A 19,725-nucleotide genomic window follows, 5' to 3' on the forward strand; every position below is an offset into this window, starting at 1 on the left:
ATACTCTACTTCCACCACCACAGCGGCACGGCCACCTGTATTTACAGCACTATCTGTGTTTATGAGGGCCATTCCTAATGCTAGATCGCTGCAGAATCAAGTCTAGCATACAGTATCAGTTTAATTATAATGCTGAATGTACAACTAGAGGCAACCAGGTCATTTTCATTGTTGCCATTGGTCTTGAACCTCAGTATAGTTTGGTACTAACTGAAATGTGTCTTGAGCATCCAAAGATTTGTGACCTTGTTATTCAAATACAGTAGTTCCTCTATTTATATAACAATGTAGCCACTTAGAAGGTATAATTCTGGCTCGGCTGCTTGTGTTTTGACAGCATTTCAAGGAATAGTTTGACATTTTGTAAAATATATAGTACTTATTTGCTTTCTTGTTGAGAGTTTGATGAGAAGATTAATACCAGTCTCGTGTCTGTCCGCTAAATATGAGAGCCAGTAGTCGGTCATCTTAGCTTAGCATAAAAAGTCAAACCAGGGAGAAACAGCAAGCCTTTGACTTTTTTTGATACATTTTAAGAAGTGTTTTCTGTAGAAAAACACGTTTATATTTCTCGAAGAGTCGGAAAAATTATAATTTTACTGTCAGCACTAGTAATTAAGGAACTAATTCCCAGCCCTTGTCGTCATTCTGTTTCACACCTACATTCACTGATTCCACCTTCTCAAATGTAAAGAATTTGTGCATTTCCTAGTCTCATAGTGACGGCCAGTGTGTTATTAGCCTGTGGGGTCTATAAGGCCTCAAATAGCTTTGGGTAATTGTTTCTGTTACTTATTCAGCAAAAATGTTAAAAATTCACTGGTTCCAGCTTCTTAAATTTGAGTATTTGTTGTATTGTTGTAAATATCCGATTGTTAGTCGGACAAAAGAAGCGATTTGAAGGAGTCACCTTGGGCTTTGAAAACAATTTATAGACTAAACAATCGAATCAAACCAAAAAATCAACATATTAATCTATAATAATAAGAATTGTTAGTTTCAGCTCGACTCTAGTGTGTTTAAAAGTCTTAAGGAAACAGAGTTACCTAATGACAGAAGGAAGGAGGAGGAGTTATGATGGTGGAAGATTTGCATCACCCCTGCTGGATAAAAGTTGGAACAAATACTCTAGTGAAAGTGGGCTTACTGGTTAAAAGAGCTGGAAGCTGTACTGTTTACGTTTTAAGCTTAGAGTTTTAAAGCTTACATAAAGGCACCGGGTTAATTTAAAGCTGTGAAATCTTATAAACCTCTTGCTTTGAGGTGAAAGTTATGAGCTTAAACAACAAAGCATGCATCTAGTTTCTGTTGCCTCTCTCCTCATGCTTGCCTGGGCCTCATACTGTACAAGCCTGGCTATGTAACCTTTTATCTGAATGTGGCTAGTGTTCAGTGACACAACACAAGGTGTGGGCTTCCTATCAGTTTGACTGTGGCCAACATCAACAGTGTCTTTTCTCACGGGGCCCACGCTGCAGCGGGTTCCAGCTTATCAGGGCCTGCCAATGTTCTCTGAGGAGGGGTCCACGACGATAGCCTACATTTACAAATGGAAGCACGTCACTTTGACGTGAGGGCTGTTTGTTTGCTTTAGCTCTGCATAGTCCTGACTGTGTCACCCATAAAAAATTTACTTTACTAAATGTGCACTCATTTGTTGGGGTGGCTGGGGCTGTTTGGTGCTTTTGTACGTTTCTGTTGGAAAGTAAACTTGCTTGTAGGTGTGAAGGTGAGCGTGAATGTGTTTTTTATATACGTCTTCGCCCCCTCTTACCTAAACCATGCTGGAGGAGGCTGCAGCCCTGCTCAGTGACCCTTAACAGGATAAGAGGGTTGAGAAAATAGATGTGTGGATGCTACTAACTAAGGGAACTACACCTAGAAGGTGTCAAAGAGTTAAAGAATCAGTGTTGCTGAAGGCCATTCCTGTAGTCTTGCAAACTTAAATGTTAGTTTATTTGGTGTATTTAATTTAGTATAACATTTTTTGTATTTACTTTATTAAATTGTATTTAACGATAGTAATCTGCAATGCCTGTCCATATAAGATGAGTAAGTATTATTTGTACTATTACTTATTATTCACTTCAAGAGTTATTATTACAATAATGTGTTTACAATAGCATATGTAATATTTGATTAATAGAAAGCTAAACACAATATCTTAGATAAGCCAGGTGAGTCAGGCTACAAACACAGTATGCTGACTTTCTCTTTGTTTTTCTACATTATGTGAGACCTCAGCAAACATCCAGAATATTCTTTTGAAATCATACCCGAATATGTAAAGATATTAGCGACTGAAAATGATAATAAGCTTCATCTGCCGCCTATCATAATAATGAAAAAAATTTATTATTTTCATCCGTCATCAGTAAAAAGCTTCTCAACGGGAGTTACATGTAACTCTGCCAGCCAAAAACTGGGAACACTAAGTGGAAAAAAACAGATTATAAACTGGTTCTCCTCCAACTGCCAGATGTAATGACTGAGCTATTGTACTTTTACGTACACAAGTGTGCTCCTGGCAAAGCTTCTGTCTATGCTGAGTCGCTGCTTTTTTTTTTTTGGGGGATCCCTCTGGATCGATATTTCCTGTGAGAGATTTTAGCAAGTGGTCCAGATTTGTTTAAAGTTTTCCAGCTTCCAGTAATAGTATACTGGTGACCCATATATTACACAATCACTGGCTCTACATCATGTTTTTCAAGCTTGTTTTTTGATACCAGGCTTACCTTTTCAATATAACATCAATATCTATTCCTCTAGAACAGGGGGCAGCAACCTTTTTAATATACCATTTAAAAATGTTCTTGTCAGCATTAAGCCTGCCATCATCTATCGAGCTTGCTTAGGCAGTGCTATTTTTTTTTCTTCTTTTGCATCGCATTCTGTGAAGAAGACAACAAGTACTAGCCAATCAGAGGACGAGTAGGCGGGTCTTTGCGGAATGCGGATGGGGAAAAAGTCAAACTACCATTAATACCAGGCTGTGCTCCTCGGATTGAACATTTCCCAAAAACTCTTTTGCACACTTATTGCTAGTGTGCCATTGGTTGAGCTAGCGTGTGCCAGTGGTGGCACGCGTGCCCAAGGTTACTCATCCCTGCTCTAGAAGAATCTTGTGTTTACAGTAATCACATCTATGGCTCTGTCATATTTACTCCTTGAATATGTGTCTATGTCCTCGATGCCTATGTCACTTTCCTTTACTGGGACTTTCCCTTAACTCTCAGATTAACCCTAACCATAACCCTCTGTCTATCAATGTGTATCAGAACTATTACAATAACATTTATTTTAATCTTACCCCGGCGCATTCATAGATATTTTTTTATTAACGTGCACCGTCCGTTAAATAAACCAATAAATTAGGAAATAAATATTTTAGAATCACACTTTCAATATCACGTCCGTCAATGCATCTTCGTCGTATTCTGATGAGATGGTTTGTACACGGTGATTGTAGCAGACAGAATGTATCACATTTCAGACAGACTTTTTCTTTGGTCACCAAAGCTCACATTTTGACGTCACCAGACTTGTCTCACAGTATGCACCAGGACAACTGTTCAGAGTTGATGATAGGGCTGCAGCCATTGAGTACGTTCAATACCCATTAAATCTGCCAATTGTTTGAACTGTAAGAAAATAGTGACAAATGTTGATTGACCAAAAACCCAAACATATTCTGAGTACAATGATTTAATACAGAGAAAAACAGCAAATCCCCATATTTCAGTTTGTTTAATTGAGTATTTAAATGATAAATTGGTTATCAAAAAGTCTATTGATTCATCTAGTTGACTTATTGACAAGTTGACGACCATCAGGTTTCTCTCGCGAGTGTCTATTGCAGATGGACAGCCCAATATTGTACATTGTATAGGGGGAAAACATCAGCTGTACACTTTGGAAATACCTCCTCTCTCCACAGTGTTTTTAGTATTGACAGTGTGTGACTGTACAGCCGTTCCTTTAGAAGAAAACATGTGGTCACCCTGCAGTTTGGGCCTTGGAGAGACACAAATCCTGCTTCCTAAACAAACCAAAGACCTAAAGTTTTAAAAGCTGGTATGGCTTTGAGGCCATAGTTGGTAAGGGAAAAGAGTGCCCCACGGGGTCATCTCTGGTCATTTCTGAACTGACCATGTGTGTCAGAGCGTGCAGGACGGAGGTGCCAGAGGTGTAAATGTGCTCTAGGTTGTGATGTGAGTCCTGGGATGAATTGGTGTACAGTAATGGCTTGACCTGTTTGGGGTCCAGTAAGTTGCAATACAAATCAAATCAACAAACACTGTAATGTGTTTTCTCAGTCAACAGAAAACATCAATTAATCTTAGTTCACATTTATCTTCAACCTCTGTGGGTTTCTAAAGTAATTTTGACCCTTGAGTGAGCAGCCTGTCGAGGGTTCATAAATCTTTAATTATGTTGCCTTCCTGTGACAAGGGCACGGCTTACATACCATCACTTCGTAAACTATATCCGGTCCTGGTTGCCAGTGGCACATGATATCACATACTTGTTTGTCAGTGTAATACTATGCAGCTGCACCCCTCCTGCAGCACAGTGGAAATAAACTAGTTACCAGAAATACAGTATCAACATGTTTCATTTCAGTTTGACAGACTTTCACAAAAACATCTATACAGAACATGATTGTGAAGTGAATAAAAGTGTTTCAATTCTTTCCAGGTATTTGGAATGTCAAGTATATTTATCAGCTTTATAAAAAGCAATAATAAAAAGGACAAAACTGCCCTGAGGATGGAAGCACCTTCTCTGTTTGCTGGCTGTTGCTGAGATTTGGGTCATAAAGTAAAACCTCAAAAGGCTTTGGCTCTAAGGCTCTCCTGGTCATAGATCTCAGTCAAATAGTAGTTCCCAACAAAGCTGAGCATAAATTGTCCTGCTTAGAGAACCTGATGGGTGGAGCTTTCTGTGTCAGGACAGATCAAACAGTGTCAGCTTTGGTGACGTTCAGACCAGTGGCTCCCAACCTGGAGGTCAAGATACAGACTTTAGGGGGGCATGATGGTTATCATTTATAAGCACAACCTTTGGGTTGCCAGGTTTTGAAAAATCCCTTTGGTTAATGTTAATCCCAGCATGACACTTGCTTTGTCCTCTTCAAGAAAACATCCAATAGCCTGTTTGACAACTTAATCTTTCTTGATTAATGACTAACAAACATTGTTGAAGTGAGAAACCCGGAGGCATTTATTGATGGTTTATCAACATTTATAACTGCATTATTATCTCTGCCAAGGCGGTTATGTTTTCAGCTTGTTTGTCTGTCTGTCTGTCTGTTTGTCGGCAGGATTATGAAAAAGACTACTGTCCTGATTTCTGTGAAACGTGGTGGAAGGGTGTAGCATGGGCCAAGAAGGAAACCCATTACATTTTGGAGTGAATTCTAATGACAGGGCGGATACATTAATTATTTTTCACAATTACATTTAAAAAACATTATTTTTTGTTGCGACATTGTGAGGTCTGCGCTCTCCGAGTGCTCTTCTAGTTTCCTAATAAAATAAAGTTAGTTCATAAACTGGCAACCCAAACCTTGTTTGTATTAATTGCTTAAAACTGATCAATAAAGTATTCTTAACTGAATAATAATCCCACAATAAAACCATTAGTTACAACTTAAAAACCCTTTTTATAAAGTGCTGCCAATATGTCTTCCACAAAATGTTGTTTATTTTCAGAAACTAATTAATTAATTAATTAATAAATAATGAATCCATTAAGTTCTTTAGGCCTTTAGAAAATTATTGAAATTAAACAATCTAGAAGACAAAAAGTTTGGAAACCATTGGCCTAGACCTTCTTGTACTTGTATTCTGCAAGTACAGAACACCCAAGTAGACTTAAATTAACCATAAAAACAAGTACAAATATTGTTACTGGTGCCAGAAGATCTCCGGAATCTGCCCAGGAGGGATATTCCTTTTAAAACTTGTCAGATCTCTATTGTCATGAACTTGTTAAGGTTTGTAGTAACGATAGCACGGATAATAATTATCGTAAACATTTTAAAGTAATTACGCCTGAGGTCATTCTTATAATCATATTAGGAGTTTGTTGGGTTCCATTTACTAATGTCAATGATTAAATGAAATCTGTGCACTAATAAAGGTAATTGTGAAGCGGTTGGAACATTATGTTTCATGTTCAGATCATAAAAAATGATTGATGTCCGTTTTTAGCATGTGAAACATGGCTCTTATGACCTCTAAACTGGTCTATTCTTAGGAGGCCAATAACATAATACAAAGTCAAATCATTTTTTTTTAGAAGAATGACGTGAATTCATGCACAATTGAATATTTACAGTCAAACATGTATTATGTCAGTAGCAGTACCTGATAAGAAAGGTTGTAAAGACGTACGCACACAGATGTTGCCTGGCCCATTGACTCTTTATAAATGCACAAGACGTAACTGTGACGAAACATGACATGACAGGCTGCTTCGGAGTGCAGGATGAGGAACAGCTAAATATACTGTATGTTGTTTATTTATGGAGGACTCTCACATGACACATTACTTGTACATTGAATTCTCACACCGCTGCGAGGCTTTTCACAGTCATACAGTAGAGTAAGTTTCTAACAAGCAGCAGGGAAGCTGGTCAAATTGCAGAAACTTTCTCTTTTTTAGATTTTAGTGATTCAAATTGCTTATTTATTTATTTTTTGCTACCAATGATAAAACATAGTGACACTTGGTTTAAAATGTGGTCATTAAAGAAAACATGTCGTCATATTTGTGCCTGAGTGCATAACCAAGATTAAGGCGACTCTATATCGACGACGTTTCATTTCCGGGATTGTTCAGGTGCCGCGGGAAATTCAGCAGGATGTCCCTGAGTTTGGCCGAATGTCCGTTACCTTCTGCTTTCTTTGGTGTTGGCTTCTTAAACTCTGGTGGATGAAGACTATGGTTAACTGCTCCTCAGATCTCTGCAGTGTAAATCCAGACAGCTAGCTAGACTATCTGTCCAATCTGAGTTTTCTGTTGCACGACTAAAACAACTTTTGAACATAAACATGTTCTCCTTCCCGAGGCTATTTTGCAGAGGCACCGTTGCTCCGTCCGGTGCTTAGCGTCGCCCAAAGACGATTGTGATTGGTTTAAAGAAATGCCAATAAAAAAAAGAGCATGTTTTGCTCCCATCCCGGAATGCTGTGTGGCCTCGCCAGACCCTCCTCCGCAGCACTGTGGAGGAGGGTCTGGCAATGCGAGACTACACGACCCATAACTGCTGTTTTTTGAGGACAAAACTCTTACAAGCTGTATCCTCCAGACATCTTGTGATCTTTCTGTGGTTCGCTGGGTGTTTGTTCCATTCACACTCTTCTCTTCAAATGCCATTACATTGAGAGAACTGGCCATATACTTTCCCCTTAAGCATTTTAAATCTTCCTTCCCTTGCATGGTTATTTGATCAGATTGAAGCACAAATGTCCTCTCGTCTCCATTTAACTTTGACCTGAGGTCAGTTGAAAATGTCACAGGTCAAACTGATCTTCAGACTGCATACACACCACCAATTTGAATGTCACAAAGGGGGCATTGCTTATGAATTATTGATGAATTATAGTGTGTGTGATCAGCCTGGGTAATTTCCTCAACATCTTACATACTGATGTGCTAACATTTCAGCCATTGCAGCTTATAATTTAATTAACTGGACACCTATAAGCAACTGTAGAATACGTCTGTAATTTCCATTTTTGCTGCCATGTCAAAACATTGATACAATGCTTATGTAGTGAAGGATGGTGGTGGATGGAGGTGGTAGCGTATAAGGAAAAAGTTACCAGTGACTGTAATTGCGCAATACAATTCTCAGTTTGAAAGGCATGGGGATTATTTAAGAAGGAAGGTCTTAAATGACAGTAATAGAAGTGCAGAGCAGTTTATAGAAGACTGTTAACTGAGGTTTTAGTGAGTCACTAAAAGCAAACACCAGACAGGTTCAGAGATGTTAAGAATAACACAGTAAACACTCTAAGCATATACGATCTCCCAGCTCTCAAACAAATCAACCTTAGTTTCTCAAACAAGGTGATGCAATACTTTCTGAGACAACTCATACTCTATACTGTGCAGATGACAACCTTGTACTTGTGCAAATATGCCAATAAAGGTTATTGCATATATCAGTATGTCTGTATTTGACAACCTTAACAAGTAACAAGAAGTAGCTGCACAAATATGCCAAAGGAGGTCATTTGGAAACAGTGTCTTCATTACATACAGTAGTTTGTCTACCAGAGAACACTGACATTGATGTTTCAACTGTTAAAATGTGGTCAACTAAATGAATAAATACTAACAGCCGAACTGTAATAGCGTTATCAGATTTTCTTTTAACTCCAGGCCGGGCTATAAAATATATTCATATCTAGAAAATGTATCTAAAGCCAGATGGAAAAGATTTGCTCGACAGGCTGCTTTTCCCTGTTGAAATACACGCGAGATAGTGTAATCCTGCATCTAGGTCTCTCTTATTAGTGCAGGTAATTAGCCGGGCGCCACAGGTCAGGTTGTTGCTGTGAGAGCAGCAAGTCAGAGGCTGGTCTGAGTCCTCAATCCTGATGAGATTAATGGCTAACCTCCCTCTGCCCGCTCCATTTACTGAACATGTCAGGTTTTCCTTGGAAAGAGCACACTGCCACCTCAGTTCTCACCTGCAAACATCTCAATGCAACACTGTACCAGTGTGAGTGCCTACGTGCGTGTTTATACAAAGCGTATGTCAGTCAAGGCGGGTATGTCAGGCATGAGGTTCTTCACTCTTTGCCTTTGACCTTAAACCCAGATCTTGGTGAGCCAGTCGCCACCGCCTCCGAAGGCGTGCAGGTTATGTCCTACCCCATCATCAAAAGGACTCTGTCAACTCTGGTCTTTGTCTGCAGGGCCCCTTACTGTCAGCATCTGGAACACAGGAGTTACGGCCTGTTAACAGCACTTTTAATAATAATAAGTTAACGACAGGAAGAAGAGTGGACGGCTTACCTTTTAGTCCCTGAAAGGGTTCAAACAGAGGTCAAAATGTAGATGGAAAGTATGCCAGAGGAATGTAATTATTTCTGGAATTACACAAAAAGTTACGCCTTGTGTTTTGGCATATTTTAAACATATTCTCTGTCAGCCTTGATCCCACAATGTCTAGCTATTATAACCGGCTGCTTCTCCGCGGCTACAACTAATTATTGTTTATATGATCTACTACATCATCCTAATTTTTCCAATTGACCGATTCATTGTTGAGTCTATAAAATGTCAGAAAATAGTGATAAATGGCTATCGCAGTTTTTCAGAGCCCTTTCCGTGACTTAAAGGATATATTCTTTAGTTTTCTTACAGTCAACAAATCCCATGAAAGCCAAAAGTGAATTGATCCTACTAAAAAGTATTACCCATGTAGAAAAAGTCTGATTTATCTTATTCCTCTGAGCCATAGAGCCATAGAGCTTAATTTTTTTTTAACTATTAAACTCACATAAATGAGCCATACTGTTGCACTGGGTGACATGTGCCTTCATTACAACATGTGCACTGTAGTTTATTTTAAATGAATCCCACATACACTGTCCTGCTGCTGTCGTACTGTATAAATACTAACCAGAGCACCAAAATGTGTGTTAATCCACGGATCACTGCTGAAAATAGTTCCCAACAAATGCACTACTGTATTAGTAACATTAGATAAAAACGATAGTGCCTAGCTGTTTAAGAAAATCACTCTTATTATTATTATTATAACATATTTGTTACCTGTTGTTCCAGATTTTTGTACTATAAAGAGACAGACTAATACATACTTGGTTTTGGAGTTTTTATTGGGTTAGATACTATATTTAACATGCTTTTTAATGCAGATCCAAGTATTCAAGACATGGATATGAAAAGCTGCATTGAAACCCCAGCTTCTAACCCTTAACACACATCCCTCAGGGCTATAAATGCTATGAGTGAATCCATTTTTTCACGTGCCCTACTTTTCTCTCTGTATTTAGTCAAAATTCCTGCGGATACCAGTCCATCCACAATGACTGGGTGTTCCACAGTCCTGCTCAGACTTTCTAGAGTAACAACAGGACAGTGCAAACTGCTCATTCCCGTATTAAGCCAGAGTGTACACCACCTGGTTTGGTGCAAATGTTGGCTGAAATGTCGTGTTCATGTTCTGGTTGTCATAATAGCGCCACTGACAGGGACTTCTTAATACCAGTGGCTCTTCTATCATCAACACTGCTTATGTAACTTCACTTAGTGGCACAGAGCCCAAATATTTCCAACCTCTGTTATTGCAGACCCCCAACTCACCACACACACCTTCTGGCAGCAGCTAATAATAAAACATCTAACTGGAACAGACAACAGTATGAGAAAACCTTTAGCAAACACACCTCTTAAACTAGACTGTTTTTTTATGGATACACTCGCTTGTCTTTTCAAAACGGAGATGGTTTGTTTTTGTGCCCCCCCCCGGCATCGCTTTCTTCAGTGTTGCGCAATGTTTTTGCCTTCATTTTTCAAAGAGTGGAGGGAGAGAGAGAGAGAGAGAGAGAGAGAGAGAGAGAGAGAGAGAGAGAGAGAGAGAGTGTATCTCTCTCACTCTGGGAGGGGGAAAATAGAGGCGGCGGCAGATAGATGCAGTCAAATATCCTGTGGAAAAGTTAGAAGACTTTCACAGTTGTCAACAGAGGATTCCTTCTTTGGGAAATGCCACAGGGCTTCTGACTAAAGATTGATATCAATACGTCTTATTGAAACACACTATAGTTATCTTAAATGATGAAAGAAATAATCATGTCTATTAGACCGATTAGTTGGTCATAATGAGAAAACAATCTCAGTCAATCTGAAGCACTACTGTGTGGTTGGTTTTTCATTTCTGCTTTGCTGTTTTTACTGGGAGGAGATTATGTCACCCTGAAATCAGCCATCACCAATAACAATACAATCATACAACAGTATCACAGTATTAACACAGCTCACTTGTTGTTTCCATCTGTACTTAATTTTCCAATTCTTTGACATTTTACATCTCCTTAGTGTGTTGGACAGGTTTTTGATGAGTCACATGAAATATTTTTAATATAATTTTATGAACTGTGTTGTTCAGAGTTGCCACAGCAGGACTTTGGTTTTTTTTCCTCTGAAGTTGCCAAACGTTGCCTGCATTTATCATTTTAGTATTCAGCAATCCAGCATGCCGAGCTCTAGTAAGTCCTGTGGGTTTGGAAGTGTCAGAGTCTTCAAATGGCTCGGCTGCATGCCACAGCTAATGCGTGTTACACTGACTGTGTGCTGCAAACAGCCGCAGAACAGGCGACTATCAACAGGAGACAAAGCTCTCCACACAGGGGTCTGGTGTCCTCGCGCTTAGACACATAAATATCCAGATGCAAATCAATCCATAAACCCACTGACACACTCACACTGGCTTACGTACAAACTGCACACTCACACTCTTGCATTTACCCCATAATGTGTGTGTTTTTGGGAATACAGTGATCTATAGTGCGAATAAACCTCAATGTCTGTAAATTGCCCGTCTTTAAGGTCCTTAAAGCTAAATTGAGCGTATGAAGCACAATTATTCGGAGAATTCATTAACATTTGTACCACCTTTTTTAAAAACCCTGGTGACATTTTAAACATGCTATAGTCATTACATAGTAATTCTGACGGAGGTATTGCGTATGAGGAATGAGCTGCAGTCTGTGTTGACACCATAAACTGATCGCTATCAACTAGGGCTGGGCGATATGGAGAAAATCAAATATCACGATATTTTGACCAAATACCTTGATATCGATACCGCAACGATAATGTAAAGTTGACTATTGGTGCTTTCACAAAATATTTACACAATGAGATTTTTGATAAATAATCATCAGTAATGTGGATATAATGGGTAAAGGCAAATAATAGAACAGTTACAACAGTCTGGTATGTTCAGAAAATGACATCACTTTACTGTAATGCAGCCTTTAAAACCAGGAAAAGACAAGACTTATATATATTACGATATTAAGATATCCAAAATCTAAGACGATATCTAGTCTCATATCACGATATTGATATAATATCGATATATTGCCCAGCTCTACTATCAACCTGAATGCAAAGCACTTAGTCAAAGGTTGGCTCTGGGTCTTTGAGTTGCTGATGTAATGGAATATGACAGCTTGACAGGTGACTGACGCAGGTAAAAGGGGTATTGCGTTGTGTGACTTCAGACAGGGCAGGTATTCAAAAAGCCTGATTGATGCGGCAGCTTAGCGTTAGCAGCAGCAGCAGCAGCAGCACTTTGTCACTCAGTGGGAAAGAGCAGAGATGAAGGACAGAGAGAGAGAGTAGCAACGGTCAAGTTGATTGTAAGCATAAACATATGCAGGGCCTTTTTCCCAGAATCCCACCTCAATGCTGGATTCATGGCCCTGAAGTCTCCCAGGAGTTTTCCACTAACCACCAACCACAGGCAGAGTTACTCCAACAGCAGCTACATTGGGCCATTCATCCTAGAGGAAGCACAAAAATGTCTTTGTTCGTCCAGTGTGATTGCAGTGTTTAGTACACTTTTACATGGATTTCAGAAACCTCCCCCCTAAATTTGTAAAGTCAGAGCTCCCCTTATTGGAAAATAATTGTAATTATGTAACTGGAGGGTCCGGTTTCCAGTCCCCGCAGCGAGCTCTTTAGATAAGTGACAGTGATTTATTAAAATCGGTTCCACGTAATTGCATGCTGTGTTTATTGCTACCTACTTCCCTAACTGTACATAACCCTGACAAGACCAGAGCTCTGCAACTCAACTGTCAACACAACTGCATGTTTATGGTGGACAAAACAATCTCACCTCAAGGTCCATTTTGTGGAGTTTTCAAGCACATCACACGACCTTCGTCAGCAGATGCAGTTTGGCCAGTTTTCATTAGATTTTAGATGTTTAAATATCTTTAAGGACTTCTCGTTCATATTGGCTTAAAAGTTTTGCTTCAAAGTTTCCGACCTTGGAAACAAAACAGTCTCAATTGAATGTCTTTATTTTTTAGCTGTTCTGGAGTGTTTACATGCCTCTTTTATCCCAGTGAAGATCAGGTCTTTGGAGTATACCTCTTATGTGTTGAGGATAAACCCTTTATTCCTGATTTTGAGAAACCTGACTATGCTAGCTGGAGTGCTCAGAAACCGGCATATTGTGGTATCTAAACACCTTAAACAGGTTTCTAAACATTATCTGCTGTGTGTGCAGGTGCATCCTCAACTCAAGTTGTAACTGGACTGCCAGTAAAATAAAGAAATGTGATGATAAGAGATGTAATCGTGATGTACACGCTGTAATAAAAGTGAAAGTCTGACGCTCTTTTCTTTTATTACTGGTGATAAAAGCCAGCAGAGCAGTAAATGTAGCAGTGTTGTGAATTTCTAGCCCGGTTCCAGACTTCAGAATCACATGTCTGTGATTTTCATGAAAAAAGGTTGCACAGCATGTTAACTTCTCATAGCAACCAATAACAGTTTTAGTGTTTATTACAAATGACAGTGGGGTAGATACGTCAGTTGCAACAAGACAAAAAACCTCCCTCCCAAGAAAACGTTGGCTAACATAACATGAATACAATATCAGGCTGAATGAATGACGTAAAAACGAAATGGCAATTCTGATCCTCAAGCTCATGAATTTCCCCCCAGGGATCAACAACTTCTTATGTTATCAACTGCCTAGGTTGTTACAGAAATGACAGTGGTTAAGATTTCGAAGAATCAAAGACACACCTATGCATTACTCATGTTTCATGTGAATATACAGAATATACTCTGAACTCTGAACCGGGATGCAACTGTGCATGTAAAGATACTCATAACAGTGTGATTTTCTCTGCAGACCCGTAAACTGACCAAAGCAGAGCGGCAGCGTTTCAGCGAGGAGGTGGACATGCTGAAGGGCCTGCAGCACCCGAACATCGTCCGCTTCCACGACTCCTGGAAGTCATCAGTAAAGGGCCACAAGTGCATCATCCTGGTGACTGAACTCATGACCTCAGGCACGCTCAAAACGTGAGTCTCCCCATCCAATTCCTCGTTAAACGTTAAAATCTCCATGCCTAAAAGCAGTTTTGTTTTGTTTTGCTCTCTTGTTTTTTTTTTGTTTCATTTCTCAAATGACAAATATCCTTTTTCCAAATAAAACTCTTTATGTCTTCCATAGAGACGAGAATATTTGTGTCATGTTTGACAGCCTGCTTATGATAAAAGGTTCAGAATAAAGAATACAATGTTCTGTTGGATACAATGTTCTGGGAGAGAATTCAGGAAACTGGCTCACTTTAAAACTTCCTCTTGGCTGTCAAAAAATGAGATGAATTATTTCTTTCTCTTCTTGCATGTTTGGAACAGAGTGTTTAGTCTTATCCTCTTTTGTTTTAGGTACTTGAAGAGGTTCAAGGAGATGAAGCTGAAGCTGCTGCAGCGCTGGAGTCGTCAGATCCTCAAAGGGCTTCACTTCCTGCACACGCGCACTCCTCCCATCATCCACCGGGACCTCAAGTGTGACAACATTTTCATCACCGGCCCCATTGGCTCCGTCAAGATAGGAGATCTGGGGCTGGCCACTCTCAAAAGTGCCTCTTTTGCTAAAAGTGTCATTGGTAAGTATACATTTGGTTGGATCATTAACACAAATCTCTCCTTCCACTGATATCAGAAAGAAATTGCATATATAGCACCATTTTGCTTAACAGTTTATAACTATCTAAAAATTCTTTGGAAATGGGCTAAAACATGCAAAATGACACTAATGTTAAATTTAGAGGGACTGTAATGAAATTGTTTAAATTCTTAAATGATTCTTTTTTTTTTTGCCCATCTTCTTTCCCCCCTGCACACAAGCAACCCTAACCATAAATGCCTCTGTTTAAATTTAATTACACAAATGGCTTTTAATTGCTGTGGGAACTTCTCCATCTTGTGCAGCCAGCACATACAGGGAGTGTCAACCATCTATAAAGACTTGTTGACACTTGATTCTTGGAGAGTTTAATTTACCAGGTCCAAATCAAACACTGTATGCTTAATGAATTCATAGAGCGAAAGCTGTGTTGTGCTCACTGATTTTAGAAAACTAGTTTTATTTTTATCCTTTTCACTGGAAGCGTGTATCAAATCACCAAAGAAATTGATGTTGAAACACAAACAAGGCAAATGGACTGAGTTTGTTATTCACTTTGAAACACTTAATTTTGCACATAAACACGTTACCTGGAAATATGCTGGTGTGTATATATAGCTGGTGTACATAGTGGAGCATTTTAGCTGCTTATGAGTCAGATATTTCCCTCAGGGGATGGTGTAGACCAAAACTGAGCTAAAAAGGGGGTGGATATTGCACTTCATTTATCAGGTGGCCAGAAACAAGCCTCTAAATTGAGGCTCATGTTGCTCCGTGTCTGCTGGATGTGTAAATAAGCAACTTTTTTTTTAATTTTAATTTTTTTATTTTTTAAGGATGATAATACAGTATGTCAGGGTTGTGATTTCAGCTTGTTTGTCAAAATATCAATAAATACAGTTTAATGTTTAGATGCCTTGTGTTTTTCAACAAGACATTTATACTCATGTACCTTTTTAATAGTACAAGCAGTCCATGAAGGTTTTATATGGTGCTAGTGTCCTATGGGTGGAACATTGGGTGGTAATATGTTCATTTTGTATGTAGTAGTAGTAGTACTGGAATAACTGTTGACCTTTACCTCTTCCCTCTGAACCCTGACAGGAACACCAGAGTTCATGGCCCCAGAGATGTACGAGGAGAGGTACGACGAGGCGGTGGACGTCTACGCCTTTGGAATGTGCATCCTGGAGATGGCCACCTCTGAGTACCCATACTCCGAGTGCCAAAACGCCGCGCAGATCTACCGCAAAGTCACCAGTGTGAGTAAAGGGAAGGAGGGAGGACCACCTTGTTTTTTTTTTAACCTGTATTTAATGTAATTGTCCACATGTGTTTCATCCATGTGCACACTTGAATTAAACCAAGATGATATCTTGTGTGTGTACGTCTGGATATCCTGAATCCTTGGAAAGAAGTGACGCCCACGTGGAATGAAAGCCTAGTTTTGTCTATTAAAGGCTCAGTTTTGCCCATTACGAGCTGAGGGCTCAGAACCGTACTGTAATCTGACCACTTTTCTGTTTTCAGCCCGCAATCATGACGCATGGTCGCACATGTTTGACTCACTGATTGCCAGTGTCTTTGCCAGTGTCTTTACCAGTTCAGATTTTGGTTTACTGGAATATTCCCTTCTCCCTGAGAAGTGACCTATCAACACTGTTTTTTTGCTAAATGTTCTGTCTGAACTGCTTGTTAAGCCTTGCAGAAAAAATATATTTTAAGTAAGCGCAGATGTATTTGAAAATTAAATCTTTGTCTGTTTGTCTTTTGTAAATCTGTCTGAGGATGAAGAATCTCAGCCCAGTGCCCACGTACAGCGTGTTAAACTAGATGATATCAGAAAGTTTTACACAGAAAGAAATGTGGGACTTCTTTAGAAAAAAAAAAGTGTAGTGAGTTTTAAGACCGTAGCATTACAACAGTGGCCTTAGGCTGCTGTATTTTAGCTGTTCCCGGGTGCCAAGCACATCGATGACGCCTCGGTGGGCAAAAGCAGGCGACGGTAGAATTATATGTTTTGGAAATTGTGTCTCACTCTATACTCACACAAAGAAGGCTGTTTCTTTTAGTGTGTGTCACATATGCAAAGCAAACAGTGCCTGTCGGAGGCTGGAAAGTGAGAAAGCGACAACGCCAACAAGTCGGAGTGGCTCTGGCTCCTTCACAAACAAGACAACATAATGTTCCATGTGCAGTCGGAGAAGCTTACACATGCAACAAGATTTAAAAAAAAATCTTATTAGCCTATAGGTGCCTTTCATAATTTGTTTGTTTTACGTTTATGGCAGCGTAGACGTCAATTTATCAGCATAAAACAAACACTAACCTATAAACCTTTCATTTATATGACTGACTTGTAGTTGAAGTCACTTACTATTAAAAGGGCCGGTGTAAGAAATACAGTTACGAATGTTGTAAAAAAAAAAAAAAATTCCATGCCAGTGGTCACAACTGTCTGAAGACTCTCCTTGGTCTGGTTCATAATATATTTAATTTTTACATCAAATAAATAGATTGATAAGAAAATAGATGCCTACTTACTGTGGAAAAATGCCTACTCATATACAGTACATTACATGGCCAAAAGTATGTGGACACCCAAACATTACACCCATATATCTCATTCCAAAACCATGATGATTAGCGACATCCAATAATTGCATTCAACAACAATAATCTTCATTAATTGATTAATTGTTTGGTTTTAAAATTTTAGAAAATAGTGAAAAATACACATCACATGTCCCAAGTGCCCAGATTTGCATATTCAGACCTCTTGTTTTGTCCGAACAACAGTCAAAAACCCAAAGATTTCAGTTCATTAAGAAAACCAGTAAATACTGACATTTGAGGAGCTGAAACAAGTGCATTTTTGGCACTTTTGTTTTAAAAATGACTGGAAAAAAACATTGTCTTTTTACCTCACTGTGCACAGGGACATTATCATGTTTAAACAGGACAGGACTGTCCTTTCTATATCGTCTATAGCACAATTTTGCTTCAATCCAACAGTTTATCACTATCTAAAAACTCTTTGGAAATGGGCTAAAACATGCAAAATGACACTAATGTTGAATTTAAAGGGACTGTAATGAAATGATAGCCTGGCTCCACCCTCCTACGTACTTCCGCTCAATTTTAATTTTCCTTCAGTACGTCGTCTGGGTTTGCGGTATATTCTTTGGTTTTCTCCGGCCAAATCTTTACCGGTCCAATCAGCGAACAGAGGGAGTGGCTGAGAACGATGATGTTGAGGTTGTGCACTAGTTTGAGTTGTAGTTCCGTAATGGTGGCGGAGAAAGATGCTAGCGAAGCCATTCGGTCCGCTGTGGCAACGCTGCCGAATATCCAGAAGTTAAAGCCCGAGCAAGAACAATCTTTGCTGAGTTGTGTTGGTGGCCATGATGTTGTGGTCCTCCTCCCTACGGGGTTCGGTAAAAGTTTGATTTTCCAGCTCGCTCCGTCCGTGGTGAAGGAGTTGGCTAAGGCGAACGCTAGCGATGCTAAGCCAACGTAACGACCAAACGTTAGCGATTGGTTATGGCAGATCCAGAGTGGCTCTGGGCAGATCCAATAGTTTTAAACGCCAACAAAGTACCCGCCTTCAAGGAAGTTAACACTTGTCAATGGAGAGTGGCCAGACTCTCTGTACAAACGAAATGTATGAGAGTCTGGTGGGACCAGGCTAAGGAAATTAAGCTTTTGTTTAAATTATGAAATGCTTCTTCATTTGCTTGAGATTCTTCCAGTTTCTCCTGCTTGGATGGTTTAAGATTGTCTTCTTTCCCCTACACACAAGCAACCCTAACCATAGATGCCTCCGTTTAAATTCCTGCCTGCATTTAAAAAATTTTTTTTGCACAAATGGCTTTTAATTGCAGTGGGAACTTGTCCATCTTGCGCAGCCAGTACATGCAGGAAGTGTCAGCCATCTATAAAGACTTGTTGACACTTGATTCTGTGTGAAGGTGCGTCCACATACTTCTGGCCGAATAGTGTATTTCAGTGGAATCATGATATATGTCAAAGAAAAACACATTTAGCTTGCAAGACATTACCATGCTTTATTCATATGTACAATAATTGTTTTTTGAATCATTGAAATAATTGTCATTAAAGCCTATTTCTCAAGATCTTGATCTCCGTCACCACAGGAAAGAAGCAGAGTCACAAATTCGATTTGAACAGTGGGAAAACCGATTTATTCTGAAGGTGCCTGTGAGGGCACTGAAGCAATCTGCTCAAAACAAAGTAACCGTTTTTCTCCAGATCCTGTAAATCACATTTCACATATAAGATAACAGCATTTCTGTGATTGCACTTTTTGTTTGGGCTCCTCAATTTGTGTTTGTACTGAGTTTGGGAGAAATTATTCTGTAACACCCATCAGAATGCATTTTCTTTTGACAATAACAAAAGTCAAACACACAAAACAATATTTCTCACAGCTTTGTCCTTTGTCTCACTTAAACAGAAGGCAGGAATATCTTGAGAAAATGATTTGTGGTCATAACAACAAAAGACAGCAATTACTGTGTGACATGTCAGTCTGTGAATGTGATAACAAAGTGTATCATTCAGCATTTCTGCTGCTAAATCTAATTATTTGGGTGTTTTGACCTAACATCAGATGGTTGCCTGGGTATCTGTAGGCCAAACATCTTTGTGACCTCGACTCATGCTTTCTTATCGGTGTTTTTACCGGGATGGGAGCGCTGCTGTAATCTTATGTACATTCTCATGATATCATTTAGGGAGAAAAAAAACTCCCTCATTTCATATAAGTAAGAAGTCCTGCCTGAATATGTTCTGTCTTGAGATAAAACTGTGCATACAAGCTACAGCTGTCAAGAGTTCCCTTGAAATATCTTAAAGGAGAGCATGTTGGGTTTTTTCCATTTTCACGAGTTGTTGGTATTGTTCCCCTCTGGTGTTGACATGATTGCAGAGCTGAATGTCATGCTGGCTAGTGGCAGATGTCACAAAGCAGAGGATACCGTTAACATGCAGTGCAGATAGGA

The 19,725-nt window shown here is 39.4% G+C and overlaps 1 protein-coding gene across 3 annotated transcripts in view; it reads left to right on the top strand.

Annotated features, from left to right (window-relative positions):
• wnk4a (WNK lysine deficient protein kinase 4a) overlaps window positions 1–19,725 on the top strand; it is a 45,775-nt gene that overhangs the window by 4,788 nt on the left and 21,262 nt on the right. For all 3 annotated transcript variants that reach the window (XM_078278489.1, XM_078278490.1, XM_078278491.1), the window contains exons 3-5: window positions 13,919–14,091; window positions 14,461–14,681; window positions 15,806–15,963. In XM_078278489.1, the coding sequence (XP_078134615.1) occupies window positions 13,919–14,091; window positions 14,461–14,681; window positions 15,806–15,963 (552 nt within the window). The remainder of the gene's footprint in view (window positions 1–13,918; window positions 14,092–14,460; window positions 14,682–15,805; window positions 15,964–19,725) is intronic.

Source organism: Sander vitreus, chromosome 21, assembly GCF_031162955.1.
Source record: "Sander vitreus isolate 19-12246 chromosome 21, sanVit1, whole genome shotgun sequence".
NCBI classification, from domain to species: Eukaryota; Metazoa; Chordata; class Actinopteri; order Perciformes; family Percidae; genus Sander; species Sander vitreus.